This window comes from Blastomyces gilchristii (assembly GCF_000003855.2).
Source record: "Blastomyces gilchristii SLH14081 genomic scaffold supercont1.17, whole genome shotgun sequence".
Classification (NCBI taxonomy): Eukaryota; Fungi; Ascomycota; class Eurotiomycetes; order Onygenales; family Ajellomycetaceae; genus Blastomyces; species Blastomyces gilchristii.
The window spans coordinates 66,924-81,490 of record NW_003101666.1 but is presented as its reverse complement, the minus strand read 5'-3'; the positions used below and the strand labels follow the sequence as shown (position 1 = coordinate 81,490).

At 29.8% G+C, this 14,567-nt stretch overlaps 1 protein-coding gene across 1 annotated transcript; it reads left to right on the top strand.

Annotated features, from left to right (window-relative positions):
- Positions 1 to 13,203: 13,203 nt before the first annotated feature.
- Positions 13,204 to 13,332, top strand: BDBG_17532 (uncharacterized protein; the record flags this gene model as incomplete). Its single annotated transcript, XM_031725225.1, has 1 exon — positions 13,204 to 13,332. The coding sequence occupies one exon, from the start codon at positions 13,204 to 13,206 to the stop codon at positions 13,330 to 13,332; it is 129 nt and encodes a 42-aa protein (XP_031579871.1).
- Positions 13,333 to 14,567: the final 1,235 nt, after the last annotated feature.

Below are 14,567 nucleotides of genomic sequence, written 5' to 3'. Positions count from 1 at the left end.
TAAAAATAAGTTTGACGAAAAAAAAAATAAAAAAAAAATACTCCGTAGTACTGCGTATAATCTCAAAATAAGAAACTCGCAGTTGCCCCTAGTATAAAGGATATGATCGTAGCAATACTGAGTGATCATAGAGATAGTAGTAGTCATGATCCAATAATAGGACTTTTAGATGATGTTTGATCGAAGGTAAAGTCCCTGCCTCTGTGTATTCAATAACCTTGTGAGGAGATTTTGGCTCTGTCCGAAAATAGTATTATTGTGACCCATAGCGGAACAGTGTCCCAAGGCACGGAGAATGCCTCTGTCTCTACATTGTACCTACAAAATTGAGAAGCATAGATATCACAATGACCACCCTTGGTTGTCGTAATAAGCGCGATGCCTTTTCGCCTCGCTGGTTTCTCTCCAAAGCCTTTCTGCACCTCATCTCCACCAGGACTACGAGATGAGCCTCCTTTCTCTCAATATTCGGAGAGAACAGAGTACGTTAACAATCTTTGGGGTATCTGGGGAAACCGAACGCTACCAAGAACGACTGTGGAATCAGATTCATTTCTCAAAAAACATGCCTGATACCAATGTTCACTGTCCAGCGAATCCTGATATCCAGTATCCAGTCAATAATTGGTGCTTTACCTTCAGCTCTCCATCGTTCCCTTTCGCTCAACCCCTTTGATTACGTACGATGTTGCCTACAACGTCGCCGCTCATAAGTTTTCCAATTCAGGAATGTTATTAACGTGTATCATACCTCAAAGTCAGAACTTAGTGGAGAGTGTCAAAACTACCTGACTCTGCACGTCCCTCCAGCGGCTATGCCTCCGAAATACCAACAGGAGTATGTGCTTGTGTATTTGGATTCCTGTACTTTCCCCATGGCCAGGTTTCCAAGGTTTGGCTCAACGGCCCAACGGGCCGATGATCTTCTGGGGCTAATGTTAACGTGACTCACCACCCAACGAACTCATCCACCCAACGAACTGCTATTTTTTCCATGAATCCCTGCAACTCTTCAACTTCAACCACCCACCATGCCACCCAATGAAGTGATTATAGAGCAAGCAATTGCTCAATTGAATCAACAATTGATTCCTAAATATGCTGCAGTTGTAAAGGAATTCAGAATCAATTGTATTATCTTGATGCAGCAGTTCAAAGATCAACAGATCTTCAGAACAGAGATAACATCAGCTTACTGTCAGAATCTCACAAATACTGAAGAACAATGTCTTCTATTTCATATTAATCAGTTATTCAATCACAGCTTCTCTATGATATCTCAAATACTGTACAATTTTGTATTTAAGATCATCAAGACATAAGTGAGAATCAACTGATGTGGCGGGCTGCGCCCGATCAATTATATAGACTATTCCATTACACTCCACAGATTCCGCTGAAAGCTCCGATTCTCAGTTGCTGATCCTCAGCTGAAAAACTCACAGAATTCCTATTCTTTCACTCTGAAGCTTCACTGTGTACACACTGTGTACATGTATAAATATTCACTCTGATTACTAATTCTCACACTTTCTCTTTCTTTTCCTTCTTTAACATTTTTCACTTTGTATTATAAGACCTATATATTATACTGATCTATTCAGTGTAGATCTCTTACACTTGAAAAATGTTTATTATCTTCTTATTAGAAATGATTATTCATTGAGAAAATATCTGAACATGTAATAATATGTAAGAAATAGAGAAACAGTTAATCAGTTAAATGAACACTGAGTCTCTAGATAGAAGCTTACTTATCAGTTACTCTGATCTTATAACAAGATCTTATGAAGAGAATAAGATCTTATAAAGAGAATATCAGTGAAAGATCTGAGAGTTCTGACACAGATGTATAAGATATTTATACAATTACATATTTAATAATTAATATAATCATGTCTAACAATAATATGAAAGAACTCTTAAATATAAGTATAAATACAGTGTCACAGTGACTTTAAACAATATTGAAATTATAATAATAATAAATAGCTGATATACATGCAACTCAATAATATTAATATGAAGAGATTTAACAATTATCTTAATAAGAAACTCATACAATTTCAACATCTACAGAATTGAATATAAAAGTATTAAAAGAATACTTAAATACTTCTATATATTTTAATACTTTCAATCTCACTCTCTACTCATCATGAAGAATGAAAATGCTTATAAAACTGAGTGTAGATGAAGATGTCATCAGTTCACTAATCAATCAAGATTGATATATCAATAAATAATTGAAAAATCATGTGAAACAGAAGTTTCATTCATAAATAAAAGCATGTATGAATCAGTATTATAAACATCTGATAATATTATCAAATATCTTGATATTCTGTTCTGAGACACTGTCATATAATAGAAAGTATTAGATTGATTACAGAGTATCTGATAGAGAAACACTTCTCTTATAATATTTATCTCTGACTTCAATATCAAGATTCTAGAAGCAGATAATCAATCTTGAGAGAATTAAATGAAGATTAGTATACTTAAGAAGATATTAACTTTTAAACTCTTACAGACTCTTATAAGCATAGATAAAAATCAGACTTATAAAGATTTCTATGTACAACTCTAAACATTGAATGATCATCTTATCAAGCTCAAGAGTATATAGAACAGTGATAGAAGATGTCACATCTTAGTCACTTATACATCTGCACTGAGAAATAACAATAATGATACAGATGTTATGAACTGAGTAGACTTAAATATCTATATATAAGTAAGAGTCTCTGCTGTCTGAACAGACTTCTGAGTTTCTGAGATCACTTCTGAAGAAGTTGCTAATTAATATTAATGAGAAGTGTGTATTAACTGTAACTAATTAGAACATATTGCTTTCAACTGCTGATCAGTCTATATATCTTCTCACTTAAAGAATGAATCAACACCTGTCTGTGCTAATTATATTGTATTGAAGAAAGATTTAGAAAATAACTATGAGAATACTCTGATGAAACAGGAAAAAGATTAGCTTCTATTCAAATTCACAAACAGAAGCTTGAAGAGATCAGATGATAATAATTTGAAGAGAAAATGACAATGAATGTAATTCTTATATCTACTGTGATTGATAACATGTATAATATAAAAGCTATGATAGATAGTAATCTATATTATTATACAATAATTAAATCTTCAGTTATAAGATGTTACAATCTTCAGTATATTCTCTTATCAAAACTCTGACTTCTCACAGAATTTAATGACTTAAAAGACATTTGTATCTGTTACATAATGAAGTTGAACATAGATGTCAGAGAATATCAATATGAAGATGTCTATATATATGAAGTTAATAATCTCAATTATAATTTTATATTAGAACTTGTCTGACTATCTGAACAAGACATCTTGTTAAATACTTAAAACAGAAGCTTAATATTTCCTAACAATGATAGAGTTCATAAAGATAACATTCACAAGACTATGAATCTGATACAGATCTCTGTCAACATCTATGAAATACTCTGAAAAGAAAGTCACTGAAAAGATCACTGATAGTAGAATTATATAACAATCTATTTCATCAGTCTGATCAATATTAAGAAAGCTCTAGAGAAGTTATTCTGTACTATAATAACTAGACTGATCATGTGACCGTGTCTGAGACCAGGATCAAACTTTACAGTTGTTATGTTGCCTAAAAGCATTACTTCTGATCATGGTTTATGTTCATCACATTGATTTCAAATCATGTTATTTCAAATATTAAAGATCTCAGATTCACTTTTCAAATAAAAATCTAGTCTCAGATAAAGAATATGTTTGAATTCTTAGTCACATTTTCATTCTAATCTCATTATTGAAAATGATATTAAATAAGACTATGAAATCATTTCTCACTTACATAATATCATAACATAGTGCTCATTTATTGAAAATTCAACAGAGAGTGTTACTAAATATTATTACTTTTCTGAACACAGATTATAATTGATATTATTTTAATTAAAAAAAAAATATAAAATATAAAAAATAATAAAAAAACAAAAAATAAAATAACAAGAAAAAATCACAACAAAAAAAAAAAAAAAAGAGAAAGAAAAAAAGAAGAGAAAGAAAAAAAGAGAAAGAAAGAGAAAGAAAAAAAGAGAAAGAAAGAGAAAAAAAAAATAAAAATAAAAAAAAATCAAGATTGCAGAGCTGTAGTATCTTCAAAATACTCACTTCTCAGAGTCTTTATAATATTCATTATTAACTGTGTATTTCTTACAGTGAGAGTAACACAGCTGTGATAAGCTATTGTCTTAACATTATCTAATAAATAATCAGTATATATCTATATAAATGTGAATAATTAGAAAATATACACTTAAAAAGTATGATCAGAGTGAACTCTGCTGTCACTTGAATGACATTAAGAATAGAATGCTGAAATTGATGATTTCTCTCATCAATTTCACAGACAAGGTGTGTGAAGATAGTCTTGAGAAATATAAGATTTTCTAACTTCTGATAAAAATGAATCTCATGAAGAGACTCTATTTTCATCATATCAGAGACTGAGTGTTATCAAAAAGTATTACTTTAATGTATATACACTTACTGTGATAATTCACTCTCTGTGCATGTAACTGAGAGTTATGGCTTTCTCACACTGCACAGCTCTCTCTGAGATGCTGCTGCTAATTTGCAACTCACACAGTCTCTCAGTTCAGCATGCACTGTGCATATGCAGCCCTGTGTGCTGAGGCCATGTTGATCATTATGACCTGGCATGGTACTCACTTTTCACGGGCCATGTTTTGTTTGATTGAGAGAGAGAGGGATGTGACTGCTGTTTTATTTGAGAGAGAATAAGTAATTGAATCTATAGAAGATAATTTGATTTCTTCTGTATTTAAAATTTGATTAGTCTATACTCTTCAATTTGAGAGTTTCTGAGAGTGTTTTAATAGTTTTCATATCAGCTTGAAATTAGTGATTGATTGAAGAAGAGAAAAGAGAGAAGAAAGAAATGAGAATAACTTATCTTTATAATATAAAAACAGAGAATTGCTGCAATCATTTATTCTAGCAACAAAGATCTGTTTTCTGCATATATCTCTGATACAGATTATATGATAACTGCATACAAAGAATATCAACAGTGTATACATTGAATAAAGATAATATTGCTATGCAACACTGTAGCTGTTTCTGTACATTGCTGAAAGCTGTTAATATTTTCTTTAAGTCTCTTTATATTTGATAAGTCAGTAATATATTTCAATGCACTCTCTCTTTCATCATTATTATTATTATCATCATCATTATTATCATCATCACTATCATCATCATCATTATTATCATCACTATCATTATTATTATCATTATTATATTATTTCTGATTATCTCTTCTGCCTTCACTTCTCTTTAACACTTACTGAAATCAATCATGTTATCTCTCTTCAAATATTCTGCAGTTCTGCAGACTATCAAGGCGCATGAGCACTGTCACAGATTGAAGAAAGAGAAGAAGAAGATGTTCAAGTGAGAAGAGACAAATTGTAAGATATATTATAATGCCTTGAAGAGGCTCTGTAAGAGAGTAGAATAATAATGATTTTAAGTAATACTTCTGATAGATTTAGACTGAACTAAGTATAGAAATAATGTGAATGACATTATCTGTGAGAGATTAAAGAAGAAGACAGTGAAGAGTCTCATGCAGTAGTAGTGAAATCAGAAGAAGTTCTGAGAATGATTTAAGATCAAGATGAAGAGAGAGAGAGAGAAGAAGAGTATTACTGTAAATAAGCAGTGATAGAAGAAGATTAAGAGAGTGTTGAAGCAGGAGATAAAGAAGTCAAAACTGATAAGTTTTTTATTTATTGAGAGATAATAATTTTTGATAATGCTTCTGTTCTCTAATTGATTAGCAGAAGCTGACAGAGAAGAAGAGAATTGAGGCCTTGTTCAGGTCTTGAATGCACTTCATGATTCAGATCATTGAGAAGACAGCTCTGCTCTCTGAGTATGTTAATCTACTTATCACTGAGATGGAACCTGAGACAGCAGATCAGAAAATGCAGGATTTTGAGATGCAGGTTGACCTGGCTGAGAGAGAGCAGTGAGAACCCTTCTCTGAGAAGACAGTGAAGAGAGATTTTAAGATGATTATCATCTCAGATGAGGAGAAGAAGAAGAAGAAGAAGAATAAGAAGTGAATTATAAAGAATAATAAGAAGAATGAGAAAGAGCAGAAAGATAATGAGTAGAAAAAGTTTTTTTCTTTTTATATTAGTTAGTTATAAGTTCATAATTATTAATAATTGAAATTAATTTTGAGTTTTTAAAAATTATTGTACAAGTTGTAATCAAGTCAGGAATAATATATATATATATATATATATTTAACTATCATGATTCACAAATCACTATAATGTATAAGTATCAACATTTTTTCAACACCTGATATTTACAATATTAATATATTTTTAATAATATCTATCTGATAATGTAATTGGATAACACTCTCTTTCACAATATTAATATATTTAAGAAATATGACAGAGACTAATCAAGATTGTTTATTTACTTTTTATACATTGATAATATTTAATCTGAGTTAGTACTAAAATTATAACTAAGCTAAGAAAACAAGATTATTTTCTCTTATATTAAATTCTTCTTACACACATCAGTGATCAGTTATTGAAAATAAATTGTTATCTTTCTCAAATTATTATCATATCTTCTGAATTCACTTCTTTCACTTCTTTTACTTCTATTGAAGATTCACAAACTCTTCAAGAAATCACTGTGAATCACAAAGTCTATATTATTTACAATTCAATACAGAATACTCTCTTTCAATCATAATGAATAATCACTTCATTCTTCATATCTGATTTCAGGTTACAAAATTTATGAAAAACTCAACACAAACACTGAGATGAACTATGAAATAATTATTAACAGATTGCATTGCAGATTACTGAAGAGTTATCTCTCTACTACAATCACTGTAACTTTATTCAGAAACATTCATCATAAACTGATCATGACTCTGAAGAAATTTTCTGATATCTGAAGTCATCAGAATGCAGATAATAAAAGAAAAATAATCAGAAAATTACTACTGAGCTGATAAGTTACTCTATCAGATAACAATTTTTGATAACACTAACTTTCTAATTTGAAGAAAATCATGTGAAAATAATCATATATTAGTACTCTGATTTCATAACTCTCATCTGATAACTTCTGTGAACAATTACTTCACATATGTATATCTCTGAATCTTTCTCTTCAATCAATTGAAAACCTCAAATTCTGAACACTTCTTCAAATACTTAATTCAAATCTTCATATTTCACATTGATTCTGTCTTCAGTTCAATCTCAAGATACACTACAAAGTCAATATACAACATCTAGAATCAGAGTTGAAGAATCATTGAAGAGTGTCTCTCACAGTGAATGCATGAACTAGTATAAATAATCTTACATTTATAAGAGTTACATGTTATTATATTGATGAGAACTGAACTTATTAAGAGATATTAATTAGATTTGAATCATTGATCAGTAGTCATACTGAGAATTATATAACAGAGATATTAATGACTGTGATTAAAAATGACTATTGAGATATTAGTCTCAGTCTTCTTACAATTACAACTGATAATGCTGTGAATAACTACACTATGATGAAGAGCTTGAAGCAAAAATTGACTTTGCATTCCTGAAATAATAAACAAGGTTATATTCTCTGCATTGCTCATGTGATTTAACTTGTAATACAAACACTGATAAAGAATCTTAACATCAAGACAAAGAATAATGAGATGACTGATTCTTGAAATGAGAATGAGATGAAAGTGATTACTCAAGTAACTTTTGCATTCACTTTACAAAAGATAATGTTTTTTGACAACACTTTTTAATATTGCTTTTTGATAACACTTTTTGATAATACTACTGTTAATTTTGAATAGATTGACTAATAATTTAAATATCACAGATTTGAAACATTGTTAATGCAATTTGTACCTTCTCTAAACAATAATAATGATTTCATAATATTCAATAAATAAATAAATCAGTCACATCACTGAATATGATACAGAATGTTAGAACACAGTGAAGTTCAACATATGAAATGACTGTTCAGACTCTTCAATTATGTCAGACAATTGATCATTGAGTACAACACTCTGATTGAGAAAAGATTCAGATATTGAAACTTTCTGATATGAAGTGAACTCAGTTGAAATATATGATTGATTTACTGTTTCAGTTTTATAAGATAATAAAGACAGTCTCAATCACTCATACATCAATGCTGCAGTCAGCCTGATAAGTGTATAACAGTTTATTTACTTATCTTGAGAAGCAGTTGAATCACTCAAAAAGAAATTCAGTCTGGGATAATACTATAGTGCAGGCTATTATTACTATAAGAGATAAACTGGCATATTACTACAGCAAAACTGAACAATCTTTTGCAGAGTACTATACTATAGCAGCTCTACTAAATTCCTTCTATCAAGTTAATATCTACACTTCTCAAGATTGAACAGAGAAGGAATGAGACTCATATATTAAATTAGTCTGAGACTACTACAATATCAACTATCAGAGATTTGAATGAGTAGATGTTCAAGATATGAAGACAGTGAAATACAATTCTCTAGTAAGTAATGATCTTTGATAACACTTCATATCATATAGAACTATAATACTAACTTTGAAACAGAACTTGCATACATTGATTATAACTGAAAATCAGGCAAAACTACATGCTTATAAAACTGAATTTGACTGCTATCTTCAAGATAATTCAATGAATTTACACACTAAATCAATTCTAGAGTTATGAAAAATTGTTGAGAGTACATATTCAACTGTTACACTGATGACATGTGATATTCTGACAATTTCATTGACAGAGGTGAGAATGAAGTGAAAGTTCAACTCAAGTCAAGATATTTGTCACTATCATCAGAGACAATTACAAGGAGAAACAATCAAGAAACTCATGATTATAAAACATGAAATTATCAGACAGTTTAATACCTCTGATCACAGTATATCAGAGAAGTGTAGTTTTCATGAGAAAGTGAAGAATAAACTTGTACAAGAATGTATTTAGTTGTTTCATGAGTGTTATCAATAATCATTACCAAATTCTGATTATATAAGCAATCACTGAATGAACTGAATAAGACTGATTTTGATCTTCAGTCTCAGTCTCATTCTGATTTTGAAAGAATGATCATCTTTCACAGTTTATTCTGAGAAATTACTCTCATTTCACTGTTCTTGAATTAAATCTGGTCATTTTTCACATCATTTCTCTCAGAAATGGTTCATTTTCAGATTTTTTTGAGACTTGGTCCTGGTGGGACTCACGTCAAGAAATGTATGAGACCAGATCAAATGGGATCAAATGTGAAATTCATGGTCCCGCCGGCCAGTCTAATAATAACAGATTCTCATACAAAACTCTCTTAATAATATCATGAATATCTAGATGTCTTCTGACAAGATAATATTATAAATATATCTCTTTTATAAGACTTAGAAGTAGATCACAATATCAAGTTAGAAAAGAAGAATGATAAGAATCTCAAGTCATTATAAAACTCTCTTTATAATATGTCTCAAGATGAACTTCTTCTTCTTCAGAAGACACTCAATGATCTATTGAATAAGAAATTTATACATGTTAGCAACTCTTTCACTACAGCTTCTATTCTCTTTGCAAAGAAATCAGATGAAGAACTTCAATTCTGTGTAAACTATTGAGAATTGAACAGATTAATCAAGAAGAACTGTTATTCTTTATCTCTTATCAATGAAACTCTAGCTTGCATCAGACAAGCTCAATGATTTATAAAATTAAATATTATTATCACATTTAATAAAATTCATATTACTGAAGAAGATGAATAACTTACAGTATTCTGAACATATTATAATCTCTTTGAATGAATAGTTACACTCTTTGAACTAATTAATACTCTCAGTATATTTCAGAAGTATATTAACTGAGCACTTCAGAATTTTCTTGATAAATTTGTATCTGCATATCTCAATAACATTCTCATCTTCACTAATAAGTTCAGAAAAGAACATTAAGAACATGTATGAAGAGTATTACAATGATTATAAGAAGCAGAACTATCAATAGATATTGATAAGTATAACTTTGAAGTCAAGAGTACTAAATATCTAGATTTTATTATAGAAGCTGATAAGAGAATTTGAATGAATTCTGAGAAAGTCTTCATTATTCTTGAATGAGAAGCTTCATATACTGTGAAAGATATACAAAGCTTCATTGAATTTGCTAACTTCTATCAGTGATTTATACAAAACTTCTTAGATATTATAAGATCATTTACAGAACTTATCAGAAAGAACTCAGTATTTCAGTGATCAGTAAACACTGAAGCTGTATTTATACAGATAAAGAAGATGTTCATTAATATCTCTCTACTAATGATATTTAATTCTGATTATGAAATAGTTGTTGAAGCTGACTTCTCTGACTATATTACAGAGAAAGCTATATTATAATATGATAATGAAGATATCTTATAATTATATATCTTCATGTCTAAGAAACTGAGTCTTACTGAATGCAACTATGAGATCTATGATAAGAAACTTTTTACAATTATACATTATCTAGAAGAATGAGACTCTGAACTCTGAAGTGTCTCTGAATTTGAGATAATCACAGATTATAAGAATTTCAAGTACTTTATAACTATCTGTAAACTCACTGAATAACAGATACAATGATCTGAGTTCTTAAGCTGCTTTTATTTTATAATACACTACTGTTCTGAGAGCTAGAACTCAATGACAGATACTCTTTCATAATAAGAGTAAGATATGTCTTTCAATGTAACAGATATCTGTTGAATAAATTGAGAATATCAGCTTCTAGATCTGAAGATATTAGTTAATCAAGATGAAACAATTTATAACACTATATACACTTCTTTAATTAGAACACTCTCTCTTCAAACTGTCATTAACACTGACACTGATATTAATACTGATACTGATACTGATATCTCAACTTCTTCTGAACCTACACTGAATGAATTATAATATGTAACAGCTCAAACTGATGAACTTCTTCAAGCACTTATCAAAGCAGTGTGTCAAGAAGCATCTCAATTCCTCTCAGAACTATATATAAGAACTGACATCTCAGAATACTCAATCAATGATAATAACACTCTACAGTTTTATGAATAATATTAAGTCTCTTACTCTGAATTCTTACACACTCAGATAATGCAAGAGATGCATGATTTGTATATAATCAGTCACTCAGATTATAAACAATTATACTGAATGATCTCTCAAGAGTTCTACTGATCTGAAATATTAAACAGTATCAGATATTTCATTTGAAACTGCAACTATTATTCTTTCATCATTTTATAAAAGAACTGTAGAAAAGATTTACTGAAATCACTTAATATCTCTAATAGAATCTGATAAGATATAGTAATTAACTTTGCTATTAATCTCTTTAAGAGTAAGAATTATAAGAATGTTCTGATTATCATGAACTGATTAAATAAAGATATAATATTGAAATCTTATAATAAGATAAATACTGAATCAGTTATTAAAGTCTTTCTACAGAGTCTGTTCTATTAGATGCATAAATTACTGAGATCTATAATATTAAATCAGAGTTATTAATTTATGAGCACTCTCTGAATAAGAATCTGTCAAGTTTTTAAAATTATATACTATTTATCAACTGTCTATCACTCTGAGACTGATAATGTATTAGAATGAATAATTCAGACTGTAAAGAATTATCTTTATAAGTTCTGTAATTATTTATAAGATAATTAATATAATCTTCTTCTATATACAGAGATTACTATTAATAATTAAGATGCTATCTTAACAGATATAAGTCTGTTCTTTCTTATATATAGTTATTACATGAAAGTGTTAAATCTTCTAGAGATTATACAGTTCATACTGAATCTTCACAGTTCAATTCAGATCACTGATAATATAGTAATAAAGTTTCAAGATATCTATGACTGAACAGAAGTCTTCATAATAAGTGTTAAATAAGATCAAGAGAACTGAATCAATATTCACTGAGATTCTGCTGAGTAATATAAGATAGAAGATCTGATATGATTAAATCTTAAGAATATACAGATTATATACTTATCTTACACACTGAATTATCATTATATAAAGTATAAAGTGATAAAAGTTCTAGACAGTTATAACTACTATCTTGATATATTATCAGAGATTTATAATGTCTTTTATATAAGCTTACTTCACTGTGTTATCATTAATCTATTCTCTTCTTAACTAACTTCTGATTAACAGCTGTTAGAAATCATAGAAGAAGATAACAAACTTGAATAAGAGATTGAAGATATTCTTAATAAGAGATTTCACAGCCACAGCTGATAATATCTTATGAAATGAGTTAGCTATGATTGTCTGATCTGAACTCTGAGCTCTGTGTTATTCAAGACTGCAGCTCTTGATTAATAAGAACTATATATCTGTGACTCTATATCACTTCTGAAGAGAGAGAGCTAATGTGACGGGCTGCATCTGATCAATCATATAGACTATTTCATTACACTTCACAGATTTCACTGAAAGCTCTGATTCTCAGTCACTGATTCTCAGCTGAAAAACTCATGAAATTTCTATTCTTTCACTCTGAAGCTTCACTGTGTACACATCATGTATGTGTATAAATATTCACTTCAATTGCTGATTCTCACACTTTCTCTTTCTTTTCCTTCTTTAACATTTTTCACTTTGTATTATAAGACCTATATATTATACCAATCTATTCAGCGTAGGCCTCTTACAACTGAGTATCTCACAAAAAACACCTCCCCATCACGAACTCGCTCAATTCTTCGAATAAGAACCCGCCGATAGATCCATCGAAGAGCACTCGATCATACGAGCATTTTGACCCCATCGCCGACCGCATACCTCGTGTGGTGGTGGAGTTATCCAGCCAAACGTGAACCAGACGTGGTTCGAAACTCCTGTGTGGGATTATCCCCTGTTTCCCCCTACCACACCACAACCCCGGGCCAAATTGCCATACAAATTGTAAGGTGAAGAGACCTAGCCATATGCACCAATCTTCTTGATTTTGGAAGATCCCTGACCTGTAATTGTGGAGATATCTGAAGAGCAACCTCCACGAAAACCCTGTCCATCTTTGATGTTTCAAAAGATCAACACCAAGTCCCACTCACGTACCGCCCTGCTCAATCTGGCCTATCTCCGGCAGAAAGATACAAAAAGATACCTCGGCAATAGTATTCAATACATAACCAGCGGACAACTATAAAATCAGTCTAACTCAAGATCTGACTGAGTCTTTGATCTCTGCACAGTGAGATATATTAAATCTAGTTTTAATATCTCAATATTTAATAGATTCTGCAAGAGATTGAGAATAGCAATACTAGGTTTCTATTGAACTTGAGAATTAACTCTATATTGATATAATCATTGACAAAGTCTTCTATTTTAAGATATAAATACTCAGTTTCTCTATATTCTGCTAATAATATTTATATTATTATTTAGAAACAGACTTATATTCTCTATAATATCAAGATTCTGAAGAGGAAAAGTCTTGATAGAAGATATATAGTAGTATATATCTTAGCAGTTTCTATCTCATTCTTCTACAGCAGTTATTGTAAAAAAAAAAGATCTTAGAACTAGTTTTTTACTTCTCTTGAAAAAATAAGATATTTTTCTCAGAGTTTTATATAATATTCTTATAAAGAATTAAAAACAGAGTTGTTTTCTATTATAATTTCATATTCTTTTAAGTAAGAATTACTTTTTCAGTGACTGAAGAGCTTTCATTAATACTTAATTCTTTTTTACACTTTTTATTAACTGATTTGAGTTGCACACTTGTTGTGTGAGAAGAATTGAATGATTTAGAATAAAATTGAATAGTTTTAATCAATTTCTCCGCAAAAAATTAACTTATTTTTGTGATTCAGAAGAATGTATAATTGCTGAATAATAACACAGTTACTTCTGAACATGCTTACGAATGTAAAGAGATCATAGCAGTCATTAATTAATTTAGTATAATGTATATAAGAAGCTGATGTACATCTGTAATCATACACTAACTTAAGCAATCTTTAAATCACATCTGATAGCATGTCTAAAAACTGATAAGAAGTGCAGACTTCTTCAGAGTATAATAATTTCATTTACAAAACAATTCATAGTTATCATATCAGTGTGATTCTAAAACATCTCAAAAGATAATGTATAAGAGAGTAGTAAGTGAAAGAGTATTTAATTAATACTGCTCTGCTTATTGAGAAAAAACTTCACACTCAGATGAATATCACATATACAAATGAATAAAATGTGAGAAAGAAGATAAGAGTGATGAATCAGATTCAAAGAAGTCTGCTCTCTACTCAGAAGAATAAAAGAAAGAAGTACTTATCACTGAAGTTATACAATAATAACAGAAATTATAAAATGATATAATAATAGACACTATACAATCAATAAAAAATCATCAAAATGAATATCTTCTCTAAT